This window comes from Oncorhynchus tshawytscha, linkage group LG22 (assembly GCF_018296145.1).
Source record: "Oncorhynchus tshawytscha isolate Ot180627B linkage group LG22, Otsh_v2.0, whole genome shotgun sequence".
In the NCBI taxonomy this organism is placed as follows: Eukaryota; Metazoa; Chordata; class Actinopteri; order Salmoniformes; family Salmonidae; genus Oncorhynchus; species Oncorhynchus tshawytscha.
In genome coordinates, this window is record NC_056450.1 from 13,637,934 (window position 1) to 13,665,010 (window position 27,077).

A 27,077-nucleotide genomic window follows, 5' to 3' on the forward strand; every position below is an offset into this window, starting at 1 on the left:
ATTGTAACCTGCGCGTATCCCGTCCTCTCTGCAGCCCCAGCCAGCGTAGTGCGGAGGACATGGAGGTGATCTATGAGGAGCTGCTTCATGTCAAGGCTGCTGCTCACCTCTCCACCTCAGTGAGTCTCAGCTTCCTGTCCTGTCTTTGGCCGCGTCCCAAGTGGAACCCTATTCCCTATGTATTGCATTACCATATGCCTCTGTCCAAAAGTAGTGAGCTGTCCAAAAGCAGTGAGCTCTACAGTGAATGTGGTGCTATTGAGGACGCGTACAGCCTGAGTCTAGTCAGAAGATGTTCTGTAGAAACCGTGCTACACCGGTCCATGGCCCACATTCACAGTCTCAGAGTAGGACTACTAATAAAGCACCAGTTTTGCCGAGATCGGCGGTCTTCAACCTTTTCTTGCCCAGGGACCCCCTCCCAGGCAAACCGGCAACCCAGGGACCCCCATCATATGTTAGCTAAAACATTCAGGTGAATGATAATGGCAAGGATATATGGTCAAGAAAGCTTACGAGGGGCCAGCAGCACTTGCCGCACTGGTAGCCTATTGGTGGGGGCTTTTTCAAAACCTATGAGTGTAATTGACTCCTAAGAGTGTAATTTGCTCAGTATTAGGATTTAAAAACTAAAGTTGTCATAATTTGAAATAAGATATTCTACTCTTTCTACTGTAGGTATGTAATTCAAAATGTGTTTATTCTGTCGTTGCTAGCGATATTCATAATAATCTTAATTTTTTTAATCACTTTTATATATATATATATAGAGTACCATTCAAACGTTTGGACACACCTACTCATTAAAATGTTTTTCTTAATTTTTAACAATTTTCTACATTATAGAATAATAGTGAAAACATCAAAATTATGAAATAGCACATATGGGATCATGTAGTAACCAAAAAAGTGTTACAAAAATCTAAATATATTTTATATTTGAGATTCTTCAAAGTAGCCACCCTTTGCCTTGATGACAGTTTTACAAACTTGGCATTCACTCAATCAGCTTCATGAGGTAGTCACCTGGAAGGCTTATCCAACAATCTTGAAGGAGTTCCCACATATGCTGAGTACTTGTTGGCTGATTTTCCTTCACTCTGCGGTCCAACTCATCCCAAACCATCTCAATTGGGTTGAGGTCGGGGGATTATGGAAGCCAGGTCATCTGATGCTGCACTCCGTCACTCTCCTTGGTCAGATAGCCCTTACACAGCTTGGATGTGTGTTTTGGGTCATTGTCCTGTTGAAAAACAAATGATAATCCCACTAAGCGCAAACCAGATGGGATGGCGTATCGCTTCAGAATGCTGTGGTAGCCATGTGCCTTGAATTCTAAACAGTGTCAGACAGTGTCACCAGCAAAGCATCCCCACACCATCACACCTCCTCCTCCATGCTTCACGGTAGAAACCACATATGTGGAGATCATCCGTTCACCTACTCTGCATCTCACAAAGACACAGTGGTCGAAACCAAAAATCTCAAATTTGGACTCATCAGACCAAAGGACAGATTTCCACCAGTCTAATGTCCATTGCACGTGTTTCTTGACCAAGCAAGTCTCTTCTTATTATTGGTGTCCTTTAGTAGTGGTTTCTTTGCAGCAATTCGACAATGAAGGCCTGATTCACCCTGTCTCCTCTGAACAGTTGATTTTGAGATGTGTCTGTTACTTGAACTCTGTGAAGCATCTATTTGGGCTGAAATTTCTGAGGCTGGTAACTCTAATGAACTTATTCTCTTCGGCAGAGGTAACTCTGGGTCTTCTTTTTCTGTGGTGGTCTTCATGAGAGGCAGTTTCATCATAGCGCTTGATGGTTTTTGCAAATGCACTTGAAGAAAGTCTTTGACATTTTCCAGATTGACTGACCTTCATGTCTTAAAGTAATGATGAACTGTTCTTTCTCTTTGCTTATTTGAGCTGTTCTTGTCATAATATGGACTTGGTCTTTTGCCAAATAGGGCTATATTCTGTATACCAACCCTACCTTGTCACAACACAGCTGATTGGCTCAAATGCATTAAGAAGGAAAGAAATTCCACAAAGGAACTTTTAACAAGGCGCACCTGTTAATTGAAATTCATTCCTGCTCCATTCATGAAGCTGGTTGAGAGAACGCCAAGATTGTGCAAAGCTGTCATCAAGGCAGCATATATATATATATATATATATATTTGTTTATTTATTTTTAAACATTGCTGAACCCCTGCAGTACCGCCGCAGACCCCCAGTTGAATACCCCTGGCCTAGATCACAGATCACAAAGAATGCGATTATGTGGACGTGGGGGACCTGATCCTAGATCAGTACTCCTAAACTGAGATGCTTTGTGAATTGAAATTGGGGCCCAGTTCTTAGAAAGTGAATTGAATATGGGCCCAGTTCTTAGAAAGTGAATTGAATATGGGCCCAGTTCTTAGAAAGTGAATTGAATATGGGGCCCAGTTCTTAGAAAGTGAATTGAATATGGGGCCCAGTTCTTAGAAAGGGAATTGAATATGGGCCCAGTTCTTAGAAAGGGAATTGAATATGGGGCCCAGTTCTTAGAAAGGGAATTGAATATGGGGCCCAGTTCTTCAAAAGGGAATTGAATATGGGACCCAGTTCTTCAAAAGGGAATTGAATATGGGGCCCAGTTCTTCAAAAGGGAATTGAATATGGGCGAAGTTCTTCCAAAAGGAATTTAATATGGGCGAAGTTCTTCCAAAGGGAATTGAATATGGGCCCAGTTCTTCAAAATGGAATTGAATATGGACAAAGTTCTTCCAAAGGGAATTGAATATGGACGAAGTTCTTCCAAAGGGAATTGAATATGGGCGAAGTTCTTCCAAAGGGAATTGAATATGGGGCCCAGTTCTTCAAAAGGGAATTGAATATGGGCGAAGTTCTTCCAAAGGGAATTGAATATGGGCCCAGTTCTTCAAAAGGGAATTGAATATGGGCGAAGTTCTTCCAAAGGGAATTGAATATGGGCCCAGTTCTTCAAAAGGGAATTGAATATGGGGCCCAGTTCTTCAAAAGGGAATTGAATATGGGCGAAGTTCTTCCAAAAGGAATTGAATATGGGCAAAGTTCTTCCAAAGGGAATTGAATATGGGCCCAGTTCTTCAAAATGGAATTGAATATGGGCGAAGTTCTTCCAAAAGGAATTGAATATGGGCAAAGTTCTTCCAAAGGGAATTGAATATGGGCCCAGTTCTTCAAAAGGGAATTGAATATGGGCGAAGTTCTTCCAAAGGGAATTGAATATGGGCCCAGTTCTTCAAAAGGGAATTGAATATGGGCGAAGTTCTTCCAAAGGGAATTGAATATGGGCCCAGTTCTTCAAAAGGGAATTGAATATGGGCGAAGTTCTTCCAAAGGGAATTGAATATGGGCGAAGTTCTTCCAAAGGGAATTGAATATGGGCCCAGTTCTTCAAAAGGGAATTGAATATGGGCGATGTTATTCCAAAGGGAATTGAGTATGGGCGAAGTTCTTCCAAAGGGAATTGAATATGGGCCCAGTTCTTCAAAAGGGAATTGAATATGGGCGAAGTTCTTCCAAAGGGAATTGAATATGGGCCCAGTTCTTAGAACGTGAATTGAGCCTCCAGTGGACTAGAAAATCTGCACACGATGAGCGGTTTTCCCAGACCCAGATAAAGTTAATCCTGGTCTGCAAAGCAATGCTCAATTGAGTTTCTCAATTGAAATTATTTTTAGTCCAGGAATAGGTTAAATCTGGGTCCAAGAGGAGGAAGCAGCCCTACCGTATGTCCTGTAGCGCTAAGGCTTTACACTGACCCTCCCTCTGACCTCTCCCTGTTTAATCCTGTCTCGTTCCCTTTCCTTGTTTCTTCCTGTAGGTCCGTAAGGAGTTGGCAGCAGTGCTGATGTTTGAGTCCCATGCCAAAGCAGGCACAGTCTGTGAGTGTCATAGTCCTCTGTGATGTTTTTTTAAAACTCTGGTGGGCGAGGGAGCGAAAGAGAGCCTCACCGGGCCCACATCACCACCACAGGTGCTAGAGAAACTCTGTCTCTGTTACCATCCTCCCCCTCAGTGCAGTATACAACAAACCTGTCCATCAGTAGCAGAACAAATTATTTCTGCCACGGATGTAAAACCTACTGAAACCCACTTGAATATCTCAAAATCTTTATCTTGGACAATCAGTCCATTAGATTGTCAGAGAAATCTGTCTGTCGGCAAAGCTGACTGAAACACTGAAATGTCAACCCGAAAATGCCATGTGCACCTTTGTGAACATGGGAAAAAAATACAAATCACCAGCACTTTGCCTCCCAGCCTTTAGTTTTTATTGGACTTTACCTGTGAAGCACTGTGCCTACATCCTTGTCTGGTAGAGCTGGCTGACTGTTGAAACTGATGTGAATCCTACATCTCGGTCTCTTTGTGTTTCTCAGTGTTCAGTCAGGGAGACAAAGGCACTTCCTGGTACATCATCTGGAAGGGCTCTGTCAATGTCATCACACATGGAAAGGTAAGGTCTTTACCCCAGTTATCTTAATTGAGTACAATTCTTTAGGATACACACTATAGTTTGGATATAGAGAATTTGAATTGTATTCACACTACTCTTACAGTTAATCAAATCAAGTTAATCAAATTGTTGGTCACATGCGCCAAATACAACAGGTGTAGACTTTACAGTGAAATGCTTACTTACGAGCCCATTCTCAACAGTGCAGAGTTAAAAAGTAAGACAAATATTTTCTAAATAAAATAGGAAATAGTAACACAATAAAAATAGTAATGAGGCTGTATACAAGGAGTACCAGTACTGATTCAATGTGCAGAGGTACGAGGTACTTCAGGTAATACAGTATGTACATGTGGGTGGGGTAAAAGTGACTTGGCAATCAGGATATATAATAAACAGAGTACCAGCAGGGTATTTTAAGTGTGAAAGTGTCTCTATTTGTGAGTGTGTGTGGCATCAATATTCATGCATGTGTTTTGTGCGTGTGAGCGTATGCAGTCTCTGTGTTGGAGTGTCAATGTAGTATGTGTGAGTGTGTGGGTAGAGTCTAGTACATGTGCACATAGAGCCAGTGCAAGAGAGTTAGTGCAAAACAATAAAGAAATAAATCATTGAGGGGGTCAATGTAAATTTGTCCATTTCATTAACTGTTCAGCAGTCTTATGGCTTGGGGGTAGAAGTTGTTAAGGAGCCTTTTGGTCACAGGAGGAGCCTTTTTTTTTGTGTGTGTGTGTGTGTGTGTGTGTGTGTGTGTGTGTGTGTGTGTGTGTGTGTGTGTGTGTGTGTGTGTGTGTGTGTGTGTGTGTGTGTGTGATGCAGGGCCTGGTGACGACGTTACATGAGGGAGAAGACTTTGGGCAGCTGGCCCTGGTGAACGATGCTCCCAGAGCAGCCACCATCATCCTGAGAGAGGACAACTGCCACTTCCTACGAGTCGACAAACAGGACTTCATACGCATCCTCAAGGTAAGTTTGGTTACAAACTGAAGATGGGTGCATATCGTATTCATACTGATGTGTGTGTACTGTATGTAAAGTAGATACACGTTCTCTTTGATCACAACCTGTTTTTGTGTACAGTACATACTCTATTCAAATCAATAGGGGCGTGTGGGTAAAATCACTGGGGAAGCCAAGCCAGTAAAAAAGGTCATACTACAACCTATGTTGTGATAATTGCATTGTTTGCTCTATACCCATTAGTTCATACACCACCGTGATATACAATAAGACAGTGACAACAAGAAGACAACAGTCACACAGTGGTGGAATAAATTCAACTACACATACGTTTGTTTCCTCACAAAACCCGAGAGCAACATCTGTCCGGTGAAGTCCACAAAGCAAATATTGCATGTAAAAAAAAAAGCAACTTAAACATGTAAACATCATCAAATCAACAAGGCTATATATGCTTAGTTTAATACACTGAAAGCAAACATAAAAATACCAAAAACTATTTAGTCCAACCAATGTTGCTAAATATCATGTGGCTGTCCATGGCACTGATTTCTGTGTGTGTGTGTGTATGTGTGTGTGTGTGTGTGTGTGTGTGTGTGTGTGTGTGTGTGTGTGTGTGTGTGTGTGTGTGTGTGTGTGTGTGTGTGTGTGTGTGTGTGTGTGTGTGCGTGTGCAAGCAAGTAAAACAAAAAAGTTGACTCACTCTACTTGAAGAGTACGCTTTTAGTTTTTTGTTTTCATAGGCTACCTAGTGAAATTGCTTGCTAGCCTAACTTCCTCACATGGTTAACAATGAACCAGCTAAGTTAGCCAGCTAGTTAACGTGAGACTACTAGACTACATATTGAACTTCAATCATCTCTGGCCAGTGGCACAAAATGTTAATTTTTGGTCAGAATCGCCATCATAATCATAGGTCTGTCCAGAGAATTAAGACAAAACCACAAATCCAAATCCCCATCTCCATGCATGGCTTAGGAAAGGGACGATTTAGCAAGCTAGCTACTGCAGGACATCAACACAAGTAGACCAGAAACAGACATGTTTTCTGACAATTAGATTATCCTTAGAATGTGATTTGATTGGTGTGAAGCCAAATCCAAAACTGCCCTCCCTTGGGGGAGCGTTTTGCTGCACCAGGACAACCCACAGTTGAGCTCAGCTCAACACTGATTGGCTCATTCTTTTTTCTTTTTCTTTTTTTTAATCAAGACAGGCAAAATGCTTGCTGGTATTGATCAATCAAATGCTACAGTGGCAAAATGCAGCATCAGATACGTGTGCTACACATACTGAGACAGAGGGGCGCTGTTTCTTTCGCTCTGAAGATTTCTCCTGTGAGATTCAGCCACTTGCGAATTGACTCAAAATTCTGAAAACAGAGAGACGAAGGATATATTATTTTATAAATAAAATGTAAAAATGTGTCAAATATTTTGGGAAGCCTGGCTTCCCTTGGCATCCATGAATACACACCAATGATTCAAATATGCCTATTGCATATGCTAAAAGGTGTATGTATCCATGTGTACCATGTATAGTGTGAACTGCATGTAAAGTGTGTGCATGACTGTGTGTTTACATTGTGTTTCAGGATGTGGAAGCGAACACCATGCGTCTGGAGGAACATGGTAAAGCTGTGCTGGTGCTGGAGAAGGCTGAGTCAACCAATCCTGGAGGGGCAGGAAACAGCAGCAAGTAAGACACTCCCACCTTTCATATATTATACTGTATAACAACAACCAGTCAAACAAGCACTTATACATTAATCAAGACCTAAATGAACACACTCCTCTAAGGCATTTTTAGACCAATGTCATGTAAAACACAGATGTTTACTGTATAATATTAAATGTACAAGAAACAAGCACTGTTTTAGTTAACAGTGTTGTTAATTGTGGCAGTTAGCTGCCTGCCTATTGTTGATTCAACACAGAAATAGACCTGAACCCTATTCAGTTGAATAGACTGTGCTTTGTTATCTCACTTCAAGTGTTTTAGCAAACGTTGAGTTTAATCAATATGATGCTCAAATGGCTGCCTCTTTATACTGTTAACCAATGTGTCCACCTGTGGCTCTTTCCACACTACACACATACTGACACTCTCTCCCCCTCCCCTCGGCTCTCCCTCTTTTTCTCCCTTTCCCTCTGTTATTTCCTTCTCTCCCTCTCCCTCCCCCTCCCCTACACACTCAGGTATACAGTGATGGCTGGAACTCCAGAGAAGATCCTAGAACACCTGCTTGAGACAGTGAAGCTGGATACTAATGGCAGTGATGCTATAGGTAGGTAACCTGTATGGCTTGCCTTGTATGGGTCCAAACGTTTCTCTACTGTAGTGGCTGGACCCCTCTATGTCGCTGGACCACTGACATATTCCCACTGTTTTATGTTCAAAGAACAGGAGTTCCTCTTTTAAAACAATCTAGGTAGAAGCAGGAATTCTCCAGGGTAGCTGTTTAGGCCCCTTGCTTTTTTTTCAATCTTTACTAACGACATGCCACTGGCTTTGAGTAAGGCCAGTGTTTCTATGTATGCAGATGACGCAACACTATACAAATACAAATCAAATCAAATCAAATTTTATTTGTCACATACACATGGTCAGCATATGTTAATGCGAGTGTAGCGAAATGCTTGTGCTTCTAGTTCCGACAATGCAGTAATAATGAACAAGTAATCTAACTAACAATTCCAAAAAACTACTGTCTTATACACAGTGTAAGGGGATAAAGAATATGTACATAAGGATATATGAATGAGTGATGTTACAGAGCAGCATAGGCAAGATACAGTATATGAGATGAGTATGTAAACCAAGTGGCATAGTTATAGTTAAAGTGGCTAGTGATACATGTATTACATAAGGATGCAGTCGATGATATAGAGTACAGTATATACGTATGCATATGAGATGAATATTTGTACTTCCGGCGCCGACAGAGATGGCCGCCTCGCTTCGCGTTCCTAGGAAACTATGCAGTTTTTTGTTTTTTTACGTGTTATTTCTTACACTAGTACCCCAGGTCATCTTAGGTTTCATTACATACAGCCGAGAAGAACTACTGAATATAAGATCAGCGTCAACTCACCATCAGTACGACCAAGAATATGTTTTTCGCGATGCGGATTCTGTGTTCTGCCTTACAACCAGTGTAACGGAGCGGATTACATGCAGCGACCCAAAAAAACGACTCAGAAAAAGAGGGAAACGAAGCGGTCTTCTGGTCAGACTCCGGAGACGGGCACACCGTGCACCACTCCCTAGCATTCTTCTCGCCAATGTCCAGTCTCAATCCGAGCAAGGGTAGCATTCCAGAGGGACATCAGAGACTGCAACGTTCTCTGCTTCACGGAAACATGGCTAACCGGAGAGACGCTATCCGAAGCGGTGCAGCCAGCGGGTTTCTCCACGCATCGCGCCGACAGAAACGAACATCTTTCTGGTAAGAAGAGGGGCGGGGGCGTATGCCTTATGACTAACGTGACATGGTGTGATGACAGAAACATACAGGAACTCAAATCCTTCTGTTCACCTGATTTAGAATTCCTCACAATCAAATGTAGACCACATTATCTACCAAGAGAATTCTCTTCGATTATAATCACAGCCGTATATATCCCCCCCCAAGCAGACACATCGATGGCTCTGAACTAACTTTATTTAACTCTCTGCAAACTGGAAACGATTTATCCGGAGGCTGCATTCATTGTAGCTGGGGATTTTAACAAGGCTAATCTGAAAACAAGACTCCCTAAATTTTATCAGCATATCGATTGCGCAACCAGGGGTGGAAAGACCCTGGATCATTGTTACTCTAACTTCCGCGACGCATATAAGGCCCTGCCCCGCCCCCTTTCGGAAAAGCTGACCACGACTCCATTTTGTTGATCCCTGCCTACAGACAGAAACTAAAACAAGAGGCTCCCACGCTGAGGTCTGTCCAACGCTGGTCCGACCAAGCTGACTCCACACTCCAAGACTGCTTCCATCACGTGGACTGGGAGATGTTTCGTATTGCGTCAGACAACAACATTGACGAATACGCTGATTCGGTGTGCGAGTTCATTAGAACGTGCGTTGAAGATGTCGTTCCCATAGCAACGATTAAAACATTCCCTAACCAGAAACCTTGGATTGATGGCAGCATTCGTGTGAAACTGAAGGCACGAACCACTGCTTTTAATCAGGGCAAGGTGTCTGGTAACATGACTGAATACAAACAGTGCAGCTATTCCCTCCGCAAGGCTATCAAACAAGCTAAGCGCCAGTACAGAGACAAAGTAGAATCTCAATTCAACGGCTCAGACACAAGAGGCATGTGGCAGGGTCTACAGTCAATCACGGACTACAGGAAGAAACCCAGCCCAGTCACGGACCAGGATGTCTTGCTCCCAGGCAGACTAAATAACTTTTTGCCCGCTTTGAGGACAATACAGTGCCACTGACACGGCCTGCAACGAAAACATTTGGTCTCTCCTTCACTGCAGCCGAAGTGAGTAAGACATTTAAACGTGTTAACCCTCGCAAGGCTGCAGGCCCAGACGGCATCCCCAGCCGCGCCCTCAGAGCATGCGCAGACCAGCTGGCCGGTGTGTTTACGGACATATTCAATCAATCCCTATACCAGTCTGCTGTTCCCACATGCTTCAAGAGGGCCACCATTGTTCCTGTTCCCAAGAAAGCTAAGGTAACTGAGCTAAACGACTACCGCCCCGTAGCACTCACATCCGTCATCATGAAGTGCTTTGAGAGACTAGTCAAGGACCATATCACCTCCACCCTACCTGACACCCTAGACCCACTCCAATTTGCTTACCGCCCAAATAGGTCCACAGACGATGCAATCTCAACCACACTGCACACTGCCCTAACCCATCTGGACAAGAGGAATACCTATGTGAGAATGCTGTTCATCGACTACAGCTCGGCATTCAACACCATAGTACCCTCCAAGCTCGTCATCAAGCTCGAGACCCTGGGTCTCGACCCCGCCCTGTGCAACTGGGTTCTGGACTTCCTGACGGGCCGCCCCCAGGTGGTGAGGGTAGGCAACAACATCTCCTCCCCGCTGATCCTCAACACTGGGGCCCCACAAGGGTGCGTTCTGAGCCCTCTCCTGTACTCCCTGTTCACCCACGACTGCGTGGCCATGCACGCCTCCAACTCAATCATCAAGTTTGTGGACGACACAACAGTGGTAGGCTTGATTACCAACAACGACGAGACGGCCTACAGGGAGGAGGTGAGGGCCCTCGGAGTGTGGTGTCAGGAAAATAACCTCACACTCAACGTCAACAAAACTAAGGAGATGATTGTGGACTTCAGGAAACAGCAGAGGGAACACCCCCATCCACATCGATGGAACAGTAGTGGAGAGGGTAGCAAGTTTTAAGTTCCTCGGCATACACATCACAGACAAACTGAATTGGTCCACTCACACAGACAGCATCGTGAGGAAGGCGCAGCAGCGCCTCTTCAACCTCAGGAGGCTGAAGAAATTCGGCTTGTCACCAAAAGCACTCACAAACTTCTACAGATGCACAATCGAGAGCATCCTGGCGGGCTGTATCACCGCCTGGTATGGCAACTGCACCGCCCTCAACCGTAAGGCTCTCCAGAGGGTAGTGAGGTCTGCACAACGCATCACCGGGGGCAAACTACCTGCCCTCCAGGACAGCTACACCACCCGATGCTACAGGAAGGCCATAAAGATCATCAAGGACATCAACCACCCGAGCCACTGCCTGTTCACCCCGCTGTCATCCAGAAGGCGAGGTCAGTACAGGTGCATCAAAGCTGGGACCGAGAGACTGAAAAACAGCTTCTATCTCAAGGCTATCAGACTGTTAAACAGCCACCACTAACATTGAGTGGCTACTGCCAACACACTGTCAATGACACTGACTCTACTCCAGCCACTTTAATAATGGGAATTGATGGGAAATGATGTAAATATATCACTAGCCACTTTAAACAATGCTACCTTATATAATGTTACTTACCCTACATTATTCATCTCATATGCATACGTAGATACTGTACTCTATATCATCGACTGCATCCTTATGTAATACATGTATCACTAGCCACTTTAACTATGCCACTTGGTTTACATACTCATCTCATATGTATATACTGTACTCGATATCATCTACTGTATCTTGCCTATGCTGCTCTGTACCATCACTCATTCATATATCCTTATGTACATATTCTTTATCCCCTTACACTGTGTATAAGACAGTAGTTTTTTTGGAATTGTTAGTTAGATTACTTGTTCGTTATTACTGCATTGTCGGAACTAGAAGCACAAGCATTTCGCTACACTCACATTAACATCTGCTAACCATGTGTATGTGACAAATAAAATTTGATTTGATTTGATTTGATTTGATTTGATTTTGAATAATGTAGGGTAAGTAACATTATATAAGGTAGCATTGTTTAAAGTGTCTAGTGATATATTTACATCATTTCCCATCAATTTCCATTACAACGGTGATGCGTTGTGCAGACTTCACTACCCTCTGGAGAGCCTTACGGTTGAGGGCGGTGCAGTTGCCATACCAGGCGGTGATACAGCCCGCCAGGATGCTCTCGATTGTGCATCTGTAGAAGTTTGTGAGTGCTTTTGGTGACAAGCCGAATTTCTTCAGCCTCCTGAGGTTACACGTCAGCTACTACAGCGACTCAAATGACTGCAACACTTAACAAAGAGCTGCAGTTAGTTTCAGAATGGGTGGCAAGGAATAAGTTAGTCATAAATATTTCCAAAACTAAAAGCATTGAATTTGGGACAAATCATTCACTAAACCCTAAACCTCAATTACATCTCATAATGAATAATGTGGAAATTGAGCAAGTTGAGGTGACTAAACTGCTTGGAGTTACCCTGGATTGTAAACTGTCAAAACATATTGATACAACAGTAGCTAAGATGGGGAGAAGTCTGTCCATAATAAAGCGCTGTTCTGCCTTCTTAACAACACTATCAACAAGGCAGGTCCTACAGGCCCTGGTTTTGTCACACCTGGACTACTGTTAAGTAGTATGGCCAGGTGCCACAAATATGTACTTGGGAAAATTGCAGTTGGCTCAGAACAGGGCAGCACGGCTGGCCCTTAAAAGTACACCGACAGCTAACATTAATGACATGCATGTCAATCTCTCATAGCTCAAAGTGGAAGAGAGATTGACATCATCATTATCATCATAATCATCATCATTGCTTTCGTAAGAGGTGTTGACAACCTGAAGGTACCGAGCTGTCTGTTTAAAATACTAGCACACAGCTCGAACACCCATGCATACCCCACAAGACATGCCACCAGAGGTCTCTTCACAGTCCCCAAGTTCAGAACAGACTATGAGAGGCTCACAGTACTACATAGAGCCATGACTACATGAAACTCTATTCCACATAAGGTGACTGATGCAAGCAGTAGAATCAGATTTAAAAAGCAGGTAAAAATACACCTTATGGAACAGCGGGGACTGTGAAGTAACACAAACACAAACATAGGCACAGACACATACATACACACACATGATAACATACTATACACACTTACACATGGATTCTGTGTTGTAGGTGTGTGGTAGTGGAGTATGGGCCTGAGGGCACACACTCAGTGTGTTGTTAATTCTGTAATGAATGTATTGTAATGCTTTTGAAATTGTATAAATGCCTTAAAATTGCCGGACCCCAGGAAGAGTGGGGATCCATAATAATAAATACAAATACAAATACAAAACACACTATACTGTACCAGGATGACCATACAGTAGCTTCACATCTGAATCCTCAGCCAAACTTTAAAGATCGTTTCTGGTTTCATGGGAACGGTTTGTTTTGGTCACTCACATGAAACAGCCAACAAAGACAGAAAAGAACAGGCAGAATCAGGCCAGGCACATTCCTGGAAATTTATTTTATATCCGCTCACTAAAGGCCATCAGATGACTCATTGCGCCTGTGTTTTTCAGGGAGGAAGTGGATGGGACACAAAGTGGAGTGCCATTAGTCCTTGTTAGTGAGTTATGTGTTGTTCTGTCTGTGCCCACAGATCCCTGTGTGAGCGACTTCCTGCTAACCCACAGGGTCTTCATGCCCTCCAGCCAGCTTTGCCCGGCCCTGCAACACCAATATCCTTTGATGATTATGATGATGGTGGTGATGATGATGACGGTGGTGGTAGTGGTTGTGTGATGATGATGATGTCCTAAGCTGTGTCTATTTCTATTTACTTACACTTAGTCTCTAAGAGGATCACATACCCAACATTTGTGGGAGTATTTTGAATCTGTGTACCCGAAAAACAAATTAAACGTTTAAATGTTATTAAATTAAATAAATAAAACAAATGAACATAATTCAACCAAAGCATCCAGCTTCTCCAGCTGAAGAGACAGACTAGTGTCTCTTCAAGTCGAAAGCAGCTCAGACCGTGGTCTAGGTCTAGAATAGCTGTGTTAAGTTGTTGTTCAGGTGTGTTGGTTCTCTTCCTTATCCCTGAGTGCACCTACCATGCTGAGCCTTCTGAGGGCTCAGATCTGGAGAAGGCAGCCTATGCCCTCAACACCAAGCAGAAGATAGTGAAGTTGATTTGCCAGTGGGTGGCGCTGTTCGGCCAGCTGCTCAAAGATGACCCCATCGCTGTAGACTTCCTGGAGGTGAGTGAAGGGGTAGTGGGATTCTCTATAACCAAACAAATCAAAATCAAATCAAATCTATTTATATAGCCCTTCGTACATCAGCTGATATCTCAAAGTGCTGTACAGAAACCCAGCCTAAAAAAGCTAGCTGTGCCACCAGAGACCCTGGGTTCGAAGCCGGCCGCGACCAGGAGGTCCATGGGGCGGCACACAATTGGCCTAGCGTCGGCCGGGTTAGGGAGGGTTTGTCCAGTAGGGATATCCTTGTCTCATCGCTCACTAGCGACTCCTGTGGCAGGCCGGGCGCAGTGCGCGCTGACCAGGTCGCTAGGTGTACGGTGTTTCCTCCGACACATTGGTGCGGCTGGCTTCCAGGTTGGAAGCGTGTAACAGTATAGACTTTACGCCCATCCCCTCGACCCGACCTGGGCGTGAACCAGGGACGCTCTGCACACGTCAACAGTCACCCTCGAAGCATCGTTACCCATCGCTCCACAAAAGCCGCGGCCCTTGCAGAGCAAGGGGAACCACTACTTCAAGGTCTCAGAGCAAGTGACGTCACCACTAGCGCGCACCACCGCTAACTAGCTAGCAATTTCACATCGGCTACACTCGCTGTGTTAAGAAGCAGTGCGGCTTGGTTGGGTTGTGTTTCGGAGGACGCATAGCTCTCGACCCTCGTCTCTCCCGAGCCCGTACAGGAGTGAGACAAGACAGTAACTACTAATAATTGGATACCACGAAAAAGGGGGTAAAAATAATAAATAATAATAATAAAAATAGCAGAGCCTTATATCAATGTTATGCAAATATCACGCTCTGAAAAATCTGTTATACAGTAAATTGTGCAGTATATTGTATTGAATCATAGCCTGTGTGTTGTGACCATAATAATATACATTCAGTGTTGATACATTGAGTGTTTCTATGCATGACAGACGCTGGGGGAGGAGGTGGCAGGTGACTCCCGTCTGTCCAGTATGCTGAGGGAGCAGCTCAGAGACAGGAGGAGAACGAGAATGTGAGTAGTAACACATTTTTATTTATTTTACCTTTATTTAACTAGGCAAGTCAGTTAAGAACAAAATATTTATTATTTTCAATGGCGGCCTAGTTAACTGGCTTGTTCAGGGGCAGAATGACAGATTTGGGGATTCAATATTTCAGTTACAAGTCCAACGCTCTAACCACTAGGCTACCTGCCACCCCTTTCGCCAGAGTGTATCTGAAATGTACAACTTTTGGGCCCATAGGGTGAATAATGAAGGTCAAAGTTCAATATAGTATGGTATGGATATAAGCCTTGTGCTCACAGGAATGTGAAACAAAAGCAAAAGTCATGTTCTTTCCTTTACAGTCAGTTGATAACATTATGTAGTATCGTAACCAAGCCAATAAGAGTGTTTCTGGAATCTAGATTTGAGATTTGAATTAGGTTACTATCATGTTTGTATTTTTCAATATCTTTCCAGGCTTGAGAATGAACTCGGGTCACTGACAAGGGTAAGTTGAACCACATTAATAAAGGCTTATAAAGGTCATTCTTGCGCACACAAATACATCTGCATCTCTGTTTATTACCACATGCCATGTTCTCTTTACTTAGACAGATTGGGAGATAGCAGAAGAGACAATACGACTCCAACCTTTATAACACAGCATGTTAGTCTTCAGAGCTGCTGGAGCTAAAAGATTAAAGATTAAAAGCATAAAAAACATAGAGAAATTAAAAGTCACACTTGTGGCTGACTTACTCTGCCTATTGTTTGTTTCCATTAGCTTAACCATCAGTTTGACTGGTTTTCCAGTTGTGAGGAGCCAGTGGGGAAGTGTCTGCCAATCAGATCAAAGGACAAAGGTCAGTGAGACTACTACTACCATAGCATGGTAATAACTATGTCATGAATAGCATGGCAATGCCTTTTCTATAATGACACAAAATGCACAATTTGCCTTTTTTTCTGTTTATTAATTATTGGATAACCATTGGCAGCCCACTGTAACCATGAAATGCACTTACAGATGGATCAATGTAAATGTGTCACAACTTCCACCGAAGTTGGTTCCTCTCCTTGTTCGGGCGGCGTTCGGCGTCGCCGGTATTCTAGCCATCATTGAACCATTTTCCATTTGTTTTGTCTTGTCTTCCCACACACCTGGTTTCAATTCCATCATTACATGTTGTGTATTTAACCCTCTGTTCCCCCCATGTCCTTGTCCGGAATGTTTATTGTAAGTGCTTGTGCACGTATTTCTGTATGGGGTGCGTACTGGCGGCAGAGGAGTCAGGCGCAGGAGAGCAAAAACTGTGTTACAACGGTGCAGTTTAATAATAAAAATCACAGTAAACAGAACAATCAATACAATGGGTACAAAACCTGTCGCACAACAAAACAAATGAAAAATGGATCAAAGACCGGCAACACCGACCGCCGCCCGAACAAGGAGAGGAACCAACTTCGGCGGAAGTCGTGACAAAATGGTTGTTGCTATACTTTGTTTAAATTATCCAATGCAGCTGTTTGTTTTTAAAAATCTCAATGTTAAATCATTTCTGAGTAAAAATGAAGTACCTTATTGGGATTGTTTAAAATTATTAGAATTGTCAAAAATAGCTTCATAACAAAGAACAATTTCTAGGTGTGGGGAGAGGAAAACTGAAAACTAGCTGTTATTGATAGAGAGGTTTGGAACACTCTTTCTTATTGGTCTATTAACTCATTTACAACCTGAGGATTTCACCAGGCAGGCTAAAACTCCATCCCACCAAAACAGGCTGAAATTTCAGGTGGTCTTTTAAAACAGCTCTTACACTAAAAGGGCATTATCATCATTTTCACAATTTACAGTATTATTCCAACCTCATAGTGTGGAAATATATATAAAACAGGACAATCACATGTTTTGACTGCACTGGGCCTTTAATGCTTAACTTCCTTTCCTGTGTCTCTGTGTTTTCTCTCCTAGTATTGTATGAGATCTTCCGGCCAGACCATACGTCAATCACTCTGATGCTGCCGGTGAACACCTCTGTTCAGGAAATGATGTCATCGCTGGTAAATCCAGGAGGAGACCACGTCCTGGTCAAAATGAACTCCATGGGAGGTGCGTGGCTATTCTTTCTTTTTCCATGTCATCTGGAAGCAATATGAAGCCCTTTTCTAAGATACAGCTGTACAGGACATTCATTTTTTTCCCCGTTCAGTTTGTACACTTGGTACAATACTCCCTCCTTCAGGCAAGAGCAGCTATATTCATAACTTTACAATTTGGTATAGGTGCATGTTAATGTCTTGTGACATGTCATTTGAGATGATGGTAAGTTTTATTGAGAGAGTGTGTAACTGTCAGTGAGTGTTGATGTTAAGTCGGGATGTGTGTCTCTGAGGTATTGTGTGTTAAAGGGCTTGTCTTTGCCGTATCATAGACAGGGCTCAGCTGAAGCTGGACGCCACAGCAGTCTACACCTCCCTGGGGCTGAATGAGAGACTGTTCCTCTGCACTGCCACCCAGGTGGAACAACTGGTGAGTCCTAACCTCACCTACAATCTACGCCTACTCTATAGTCTCTCATGGGTGCTGAGATGACCATATATAACTTATCTATAACTTAATAACTACACTGCATAGTGAATCAGAGAAAAACATCCCCAGACTGTCATCATCGCATACCGTTCATAGATATTTGTGTGATTTCATGCCATTATTTATGGTGTTTGTTCTCTGGCACCTTGACAGATGCCCCTGAAGGAGCAGCAGGGCCCTGATCAGAGCACCATTGACACTTTGGAGCAGATGTGTTCCAAGGACATCGCCAGCCAGCTCACCAACTACGACTGGGAACTGTTTACCGCCATGCATGAGGTAAGGAAGGAAATGAGGTGTGCCCATGCCAGAGCTTTGCCAGTGTTATGGAGCGGAAGTTATGGATTTGAGACCAGCAGGATAAGAGTTCAAAGAGGAGAAACTGTGACGTATGCTTGCAATAGGCGCTTGAGTGGGATCATTTGCTACCCAGCTTTAAATACCGAGTATCACCAGTATGCCCCATTTCCCTGAAAAAAGGGCTTAGTTAATAAGAATGAGGTAGAAAAGTTTGAAAATGTATGCAGTCACTACTACTGTAAGTCGCTCTGGATAACAGCATCTGCTAAATGACTCGAATGTACAGGTCTATTAAGGGTATGACATCTATCTCACATGTGGGTATGCACCGTGGTGGGGAGCTGGTTTGACAAGGCCTGGTGACTCAGATGTGAGCTGTCTCAGTCTGTCTCAGAACAACAATAGCCCTGATTATACTCTTACGTGCATCATTCGATCTAACGTGCATCTTGTCTTGATCTTGTCTGTTTACACTTGTAAGATCTGATCACAATCGGTTAACAAAATGTATTTGAATCGTCTACACTTGTCTGAAAAAGTGGGCACAGGACACATTTTAGCATCAGGTATAAACAGGCCTAAAGGATTCGCTATCTGTCACTCGGGCATGTGTCTGAGACATCCTCTCTCTGGTAACTGTTACTGCAGCATCATATCAGTCATCAGGTCGACTCACCTGACACACTACTACCCTGTATTAGCCACGTGTTCATCTGACACACACACCTCTGTTTATGCAAGTTTATTTAACCAGGTTGTCCCACTGAGGTCAAAATACCTCTTTGACAAGGAAATCAAGTTCAAGTCAAGTTCAAATGTTATGCCAAATTGAAGGTTTAGTCCATTGGATGGTTGCTTGATATATCTGTATTTGGGTACATACAAATACTTTGGATCTGTGTTTAATGTGCCACAGTACATACGGATGGTAAATGAATGTGTCTCTCCCACCAGGTGGAACTAGTGTACTATATATTTGGGCGACATAAATTCCAAGGCGCCACCACAGCTAACCTGGAGCGTTTTGTGCATCGCTTCAACGAGGTGCAGTACTGGGTGGTGACGGAGGTGTGTCTGTGTGCTGACCTGATGAAGAGAGCCATGCTGCTGAAGAAGTTCATCAAGATGGCCGCCATGTGAGTCTCACTTAAATTAAGACACAGTTTACCTTGTAACTTGCAGATGAATGACTATGTTATCTTCGGGGTAAATATCCCTACAGATCAGTATACTATATTGGTGATTTTGTACAATAACACTCTATATACAAAAAATATTCAACATACCAGCAGAAATCATGTTTTCATATCCAGATAAAATATTGGTAATGTCTGTAGACACTGTTGCTCTAATAACCATTTTGGTAATGTATATGTTTAGTCTTCCCACAGCTGTTACTGGCTGTGTTTCCTGTTTCAGGTTGAAGGAGCAGAAAAACCTCAATTCATTCTTTGCTGTGATGTTTGGTCTAAGCAACAGTGCTGTACAGAGACTTTACAAGACCTGGGAGGTGAGGCCTGCTGGGGACAATGACCTACGTTTTTAGGATCGCTTATAATAACAACGTATTTTATTTACAACATATGTGAAATGGATATCAGAGGAGTAACAGTTGTTGTTGTTGTTGTTGTTGTTGAAAGAGAGTGCCGAGTAAGACGAAAAGGGTCTATTGTGCCTACGAGAGGTTAATGGTGAGTGAGTTAATGTGTACAAGCTTCATAACAAAGTGTTCTATTAAATGTCATAGATAACAACAGGTGACATCACAGGCCACTTGTCAATCCCTCCCCCTCATTTCCACTGTGTGTATGAATCATGTTTTCCTTCCTTTGTAATATGTGCGTTGTTTATGGCCTATATTTCCTTTATAACTAGAGCTAATGGAGAAGTGTGTGTGTTTCTCTTAATGCGTCAGGATCCATCACGTAATCACAGAGCCTACAGACTGGCTGTGGCAAAGCTCAGTCCTCCCTACATCCCCTTCATGCCCCTGCTACTAAAAGGTAGTAGTAATACGTTGTTAGAAACCTCTTGTGGTAGATGTAGCATTCAATACCTGAGTAAAGTCTACATGGCCCTACGCTGAGCCAGTATGTTGTTCTGTTCGCCATCGGTTCCTCTAGACATGACATTCATCCACGAGGGAAACAAGAACTACACTGAAAAACTGGTCAATTTTGAGAAAATGGTGAGTTTGTCGAGCCTAAATATCAAATTCTTACATCGGCCCTTACCCAAGTTATGTCTTCTCTTTTTTGTCTTGTAAACTATTGGCTAAATAAGCCGCCTTGTCTTTTCACTGTTTCAGCGCATGATTGCCAAGACAGTGAAGATCGTTCGAGGGTGCAGAAGCACGCCTTACGGTAAGACAACAAAATGAAAAAGTTGTAGGAAAGAATGGAATAAGGACAATGTTGGGGCATGGTGTTCACACTCAACGGCTCTTTGTCCCGCAGTGCCTTCCTCGCCTCAGAAGGGGCTCGCAGACAGAATGTTTCTGGAGGCGCCTTCCATTCGGGTGTCCACGTGTAAGCTATGCCACATAGCTATGCCTCAATGCTTAACTCATTTTCCACTCAGAGCTTCAAATGAGATTAAGTAAATGTAGCTCTTCTGTGTTTTGGTGTTAAGAAACAATCTCCCTCTTTGTCGCTTGTCCAGATTCGGAGCAGTCCCTCCCTCTCCGGAATCCCAGCAACATCCGCCACTATGTTCAGAACTTTGAAGTGATCGACAACCAGCGCAAACTGACACAACTGTCCAGGGGAATGGAGCGCTGAGTGCTGAACCAGACCAGTGTATAAGTACTGTATCTACATATCTCTGTGTATAAAGACGGTCTATAAGACAGCCTGTGAATAAGAGGTTGGCAGGGGAATACACACACCTCCATGGTCATACTAATCCACATGCAAGCTCTTCTATAGACTCGTGTGCATGTCCGGTGTCAAGAATGGAGGACTGTGGATGTTTCTGGGCTGTTCAGTATCACACAGAGCGCAGTCAAGAGAAGCAGCTGTTTGGACTGCTAATCAAGTGACTAGGACCTGAGGAGGGATCCGACTGGCAGTATCTAGTGACCCCTAGTGCCTTACCAGAGGTGTTGCTGGTCCTGTGACTGCTGTTTCTGATACCACTTACACTCCGGAGGAAGAAGTGCATATTTTTGGCATTAGTCATTATTTATACGATCATATGTATAGCAGACTATTTGTATGATAATCTTATGGTTTCACAAGTGCCATATACGGGTTGGGGCAAACGAGACGGTGTTGGCTGAGATTGTTGACAACATGTAAACTATATTTAGTCTCCAATGTTTTTTGAAAACAAATGCATTTGCACAATGAGCACTTCTCTCAAATACATCGTTACAGTTGTTGGTTAGCTAGCTAGCGATTTATATTTGCTATATTAGCATAGATGTGACATCAGTCAAAACACCTCAAAACAAGACATGGTATCAAGAACAAGATACAAACTAGTTGAAACGAGCCACCTACGATTCCCCACTGGCAGCTTCTTGTCATTGTTGCTAGCTATCTGGCCATTCTGAATCACAACACAGACTTCTGCACCATTGAAGCGAATGCGTCGTTTTAATGACGTTGTTAGCTAACGCCTTGATCACACCGATAGTGTTTAGCACAAAATAGGACGCAGCATCATCTGGATGTGTGCAACAAAGTTCAACATTCATCTTCTGCTACCATTTCTGTCAAGCCGTCAACGCATAAATCCAACGTATGTACCACACAGAACGCACTGCAACGCAATGCTGCAAGGCAAACGCAGCGTTCCATTTGAAATAAATGTACTTTCGGTGTACCAAATTGCCAAACAATGTTGGTGTGATCGATGTGTAACCCGTCTACATAAGCACATACAGCAGAGCAGATATATGCTATAGCATGCAGTTATGGAGTGTTTGTTTAGACCTTTTTCCACTTTGTAATACAACTGTGTACAATAAATAGTTTAGCAATCAGCTATGTTGCCAGAACGCATACACAAACGTGTAAAACATTTCATACCATGTACGTTTATTTTTTTCTAAATAAATTATTTTCTGAATGATGTGTATTCAATCAAAGCATGAGTTTGTAAAAAAAAAATGTATTTTTTTTTTATTGGAAATGCAAACCATAAAATAAGATACAAATGATCACTGAAAGACTAACACCCCCCCAATATGAGGAGAGTACATTTCACAACAAGCAATTATTTTTTATTGGATCTAAAAACATTCTCCTTGTCAGAAATATATTTACAACTTTTGGTAAAAGGGAGAAAAAAATGATTAAAAAGGGGCTAGGATAAACCCAGTGTAGTCTCCTGCTTTTGACCACAGAGGATTATGTTTAAAACATCCTCAACATATAAATAACCCTAGGTTGAAATGTTCAGTCTGGACACTAACGTCATACAAATACTGTTCAAAACAATTTTATATGTGTAAAAGGAATCCACTGAGAGGCATTAGCAGTCTTTGCACCACGAGTCTGGATAAAGCTCTCTCGTGAAAAGCCTAATCGCAGAATGAAATCACCAATATCATCCAGGGGGTATAGCAGATCAAAACAGATGTGTAACACTATGGCTGTGTTTAGATAGCTGATACAATTGAACTGCACATACATTATCACACAAGTAACATAGGCCAACTCGAGTTCAACTCAGAGGTTTGATGGAGGTCGTTATATATATATATATTTATTTTTTTATCAGTGATATGTAAAATTTCGATACTAAAGATTGGCTAGTTATAATGGTGGAGCAAAATGTAAGTGGTCAAAAATGGGAAAGACCTAGAGAGAAAAAATCTGATCATAACGCTCTGACCACGAGAAGAGTTTATGTATGGTTGATATCTCGCACTCATCACCAGATGGTAGATACAATGGGTTTAGCGCAACTCCTCCGGAACAAAACCAAAGAAAATAACAAAAACTGCAACAATAAAAAAAGGAAAACGATATTAACCAGAGTAAATAATATTGCACGTACAAACAAGATGATTTTTGTTTCCAATGCCCAGTTGCTATTCCTTCACCAGAAGCACAAACTGATTTTTACAGTACAGACATGTATGTACATGCTCTCTATTGCATTAAATGAATAGCTACTCTGGTCCTAGCTGTCCTGAACAGCAGTCTCATCCTATCCTGAGCACAAATTGTAGTGGCGCGATGATCAGCATTACTGCTGGACAAGTCTACCCTTCTCTAGTGATGCAAGGGAGGAAGGAGCGGACTTAGCAATGGGAAAGATCTCTCTGATTGACACGAAAAACATACACAGACAGGAGCATGCACACATGAAGTCACACGCAGTCCACACACACACACACACACACACACACACACACACACACACACACACACACACACACACACACACACACACACACACACACACACACACACACACACACACACACACACACAGACACACACACTCACACCTCTCTCATGCACAGACTATTTATTTACATGAAAACATGACAAATATATGAACCCCACATATTTTCAGTCCCTGGGTGAAGCTGCAGCATTGTGTTGGGAGTGCATTTGGTACTCATAGTCAGTTCTCTTTATCCATAAGGGCATCAAATAAAATAATAAAAAATCAACCAAAGTGAAGATGCTCGCAGAACACTAAGATCGAGGCCAAATGTGTAGGAACTGGACATTTGGCTGTTTCCCTGACACTCACATGGAATGAGCCCTGACCTGCTAGCAACCCACTCAGAATGTACTGCAACTTCCCTGATCTCTGTTGGCAACACACACGATAGGTATATATTGACTTTCAAGACATCATTACACACCAAGGCTGAGGATATACCTGGATGGCCTTTGCTTCACCCCAATTTCCATACTGCCTCTTGCAGCACAGGCAAAGTCTGGAAACCTTGCTTACAAGTCACCAGCCAGAGTTCTGGCAAAGCACCACACTGTTTCAAGCTGTTAGTGAGATCTATCTCACAGGCCCATGGTGGTGGATCCAGTCAAGTCCCAGACGACTTTGAGGCAATGCTTTCATTTTGTCACAACGAACATGAATCAACACGACGTGATCGGGAAGAGTTCATGTCAAACTCGTGGGAAGATCAGTCGGTCAGTATCCTGTCTGTTTTTGGCATCTTGTTAGTCATCAGTAGATTTCCTTTGTGTGCAAAACAACTGAACCAAGCACTGCATGTCCACCACTCAGAAGCGGGCAGAAGCCATGCAGATAGGTTTAGATAAAACAGAGGAGCCTGACAAACATTACTGGAGCACTTGGGCTGCACTTACATCTTACATAAAACATTAACAGACGAGACTGTGAAAAATCTTTGGTAGAAATGTTCATAGGTAAAAAAGTCAAAGTGTAGAGAGTTAGGCAACATGATACAGACACAATCATCTGTCTCTGGGTAGAAACCCTGATCATGCAGTTTCCAGGTCTTTCGTGGGGAAAGTATCAGCTGTGATTCTTTAATGCTACGAAAAGGAAGAGAGAGGTATTCACTCCCCTCGACACCAGAAGAAAGATGTGGCCATCCCGTTTGAAGCACTGAGCACATTTGTACTTTTTAGCACCAAAATGAAGGCAATTAAAAAGACTTAAACATTATTATCTTTCACAAGGATCCAAGATAATTAAAAGCTATTTTAAAAGATGTGGAGGGAGAAACCAAGCATCTTCCTCCATCCTGGGCTTATCAAGGGCTCCCATTCTCCATCTTCTGTAGTCACTAGTCTTGGACTTCAACTCAAATAGGATCAGTAAGTCTCAGGCCTGTTTGTCTGACTGTGACACTGAAGCTCATCTTGGTGATCGACCCCAACCCCAACGAGGACAAACAAAACGACACATATTAAATTAAAAACATTCATTTGGTTTGGAGTTCTTAGGGTTTTCTTCCTCTAGTGCAGTACAGTGGAGTTCCAGTGGTCTTTTCTCCTCCTCTTCCTCACTCTTCAACTGCAGTCTGATCCTCTCTGGACATTTAAATGAACCACGTTTCTCTGTTGCAATCATGTGGGTATCTAGGTTTCTTTGGTTCTTTGACAACAAAGTAGCTTGTTTTAATCCTTCTGTGGTGTTTAGGCCTCAGACGTAGCATGGGGCTTGAGTTGGGCCTTCTCCATAGCCGTGCCGTAGGGTAGCGACCTCTTGAAGAAGCCAAGCTGGGAGGGAGAAAGAAAAAAAGACAGAAAAAAGTTTGAACTGAATATAATATTAATAACATCATCTCAAATCTTCATATGTCAATGAGGTTCTCGTCTCTTCAGACAGCCTTACACTTAGGCCTGGAGAAGGCTGAGCTAAGAGCAAGATGGAGTTTGGCCTGAGACTAATAAGTCTTAGTTATAAAGGCTAATACGGGACGTTCTGAAGAGATGGAAACCGCCCACTCTGCCTGATGTTAACATCAGCACCATCCTGACCACTCACTTTGTACAGGACGTAAATCACCAGTGCCAGCAGAAGAAGTCCAGCTAGTATGGCCAAGATGATGATCCACATTGGCACAGAGTACTGACTGTCCGGCTTGTTCCACACCACCGGGGTCACCACCTGAGGAGGGGGCAGAGAATTAGTCATGACCACCACTTATACTATAATAGCCTCGATTCCAGGCTTCCTGCGGTTTCCCAACAGCGGAGTGTTGTACAAAACTTTGACATACTGTATGGTAATGACTAACAAAACAGTAACATAGAGAGGTTTGGTAACATGGGTGGTTTGCACATAGACCTACCTTTTTAGATCCACTTGGTAGCTCCTTGGGTAAGATGGCATAGGGCATCTTGATTACACTGAATCTTGCCAGGCACTCAAGCACATACCCTTTGTATGCTCTCTGAGGATGGTAGCAAAACAACAGGAACTGGATCAGATTGGATATTCATTGTGATTCTGCAAATAATTAGTGTAGGTGTACTGGGAAAATGCAGCTTGTATATGTGTTAGCGAGGCTAGTGTGGACTGGTAATGGGTGCACTTTGTCTTGTATCCAGTAGGTGGTAGTCGTGTGCTGCCCAGAGATGCAACTCTATTTCCAGACCGGCTGTCTCTCACAAAACCCCTCTGACATTCCAATCCTATGAGAAGCCACGACCACCAGCTAATGAATTTTCAATGCACTCACACATAGGCTTTGTGTGTAAGGTCTCTCACAACTGCTTCTGTGGACATATACCATCCAGCTCTAACTACAACACTATAACACTACAGACACACACACACATACGACTATTGAAATTAGATTTGAATTATACTCTCTGTTAGCTACAACTTTCCCTTCATTTGGGCCAACTATTTGAGACAGTACACACTGGCAGAGTTTAGCTCTGAGCTAGCATTAATACTGACATCTAGTCAATACAATCACATGTGTGAGTCTGACTGGACATTCATCTTTCACAGTCTTGAATTGGAGGTTTTGAGTGTTGATTTTTTCTTTGTAAGACGCTTAAGGGAATCATTCTGCTTATACTCAGCCAAACCATGACATGAGAAAATACACAGACGACAACGTGAATGGAGACAGTCCGTCTCATGCAATCAGTGCCAATGTCATCTGGCAGAAACATGCATCTACATGTGCAGTGGGTTTGAGAGGAGGCCAGTAGTTCTGTGGGGTTGGTTTTAATCTCTGCATCTGAACCTGACCAAGATCCACTCTTCAATCGCAATTTTAAAAAGGTATGTAGGGGAGCAATTGTATGCAGAGTGGTTGGTTTCATCTCCAGTCCCTACGGTACCTCGATGAAGGTCTCAGCCCAGATGCGTGAGCGCACTTTGAGGATGGCGCTGGTCCCCTTCTCCAGAAGACCAACGTCACACTGCAGCGTCCAGCATTCTACATTAGAGCAGGACTAGAGGGAGAGAGGGAGGGAGGAAGAGAGAGAGGGAGAAGGAGGGAGGGATGAAGAGAGAGAGAGAGAGAGAGAAGGAGGGAGGAGGAGAGAGAGTGGGTTAAGGCTTAACAAATTACATAAAATATGCCATCATTTGAGATATGCCATGCAATAACTGCTGTCCTCAGCAAGGAAAACCAAACAGCTACAAAACAAACTTAATTTGACA

At 43.0% G+C, this 27,077-nt stretch overlaps 2 protein-coding genes across 10 annotated transcripts in view; one reads left to right on the top strand and one right to left on the bottom strand.

Annotated features, from left to right (window-relative positions):
- The window catches only part of LOC112221521 (rap guanine nucleotide exchange factor 3), a 49,952-nt gene extending 27,876 nt beyond the window's left edge, over positions 1–22,076 (top strand). For 7 of the 9 annotated variants that reach the window (XM_042303796.1, XM_042303790.1, XM_042303795.1 and 4 more), the window contains 22 exons: positions 35–119; positions 3,852–3,912; positions 4,411–4,487; positions 5,307–5,453; positions 7,042–7,145; positions 7,646–7,734; positions 13,520–13,598; positions 13,976–14,126; positions 15,047–15,129; positions 15,581–15,611; positions 15,888–15,966; positions 17,076–17,213; positions 17,536–17,633; positions 17,847–17,972; positions 18,948–19,129; positions 19,413–19,503; positions 19,634–19,684; positions 19,909–19,996; positions 20,117–20,181; positions 20,302–20,356; positions 20,450–20,521; positions 20,655–22,076. In XM_042303796.1, the coding sequence (XP_042159730.1) occupies positions 35–119; positions 3,852–3,912; positions 4,411–4,487; positions 5,307–5,453; positions 7,042–7,145; positions 7,646–7,734; positions 13,520–13,598; positions 13,976–14,126; positions 15,047–15,129; positions 15,581–15,611; positions 15,888–15,966; positions 17,076–17,213; positions 17,536–17,633; positions 17,847–17,972; positions 18,948–19,129; positions 19,413–19,503; positions 19,634–19,684; positions 19,909–19,996; positions 20,117–20,181; positions 20,302–20,356; positions 20,450–20,521; positions 20,655–20,773 (2,071 nt within the window). In that variant the 3' untranslated portion in view covers positions 20,774–22,076. Of the gene's footprint in view, positions 1–34; positions 120–3,851; positions 3,913–4,410; positions 4,488–5,306; positions 5,454–7,041; positions 7,146–7,645; positions 7,735–13,519; positions 13,599–13,975; positions 14,127–15,046; positions 15,130–15,580; positions 15,612–15,887; positions 15,967–17,075; positions 17,214–17,535; positions 17,634–17,846; positions 17,973–18,947; positions 19,130–19,412; positions 19,504–19,633; positions 19,685–19,908; positions 19,997–20,116; positions 20,182–20,301; positions 20,357–20,449; positions 20,522–20,616 lie in introns of all 9 variants that reach the window. The other 2 variants (XM_042303792.1, XM_042303797.1) reach the window with 2 other exon arrangements.
- Positions 22,077–22,089: 13 nt separating this feature from the next.
- The window catches only part of LOC112221831 (integrin alpha-5-like), a 54,763-nt gene continuing 49,775 nt past the window's right edge, over positions 22,090–27,077 (bottom strand). Inside the window, 4 exon segments of the mRNA XM_042303789.1 lie at positions 22,090–25,171; positions 25,440–25,562; positions 25,747–25,848; positions 26,753–26,866. Of these exon segments, the coding sequence (XP_042159723.1) occupies positions 25,088–25,171; positions 25,440–25,562; positions 25,747–25,848; positions 26,753–26,866 (423 nt within the window). The 3' untranslated portion in view covers positions 22,090–25,087.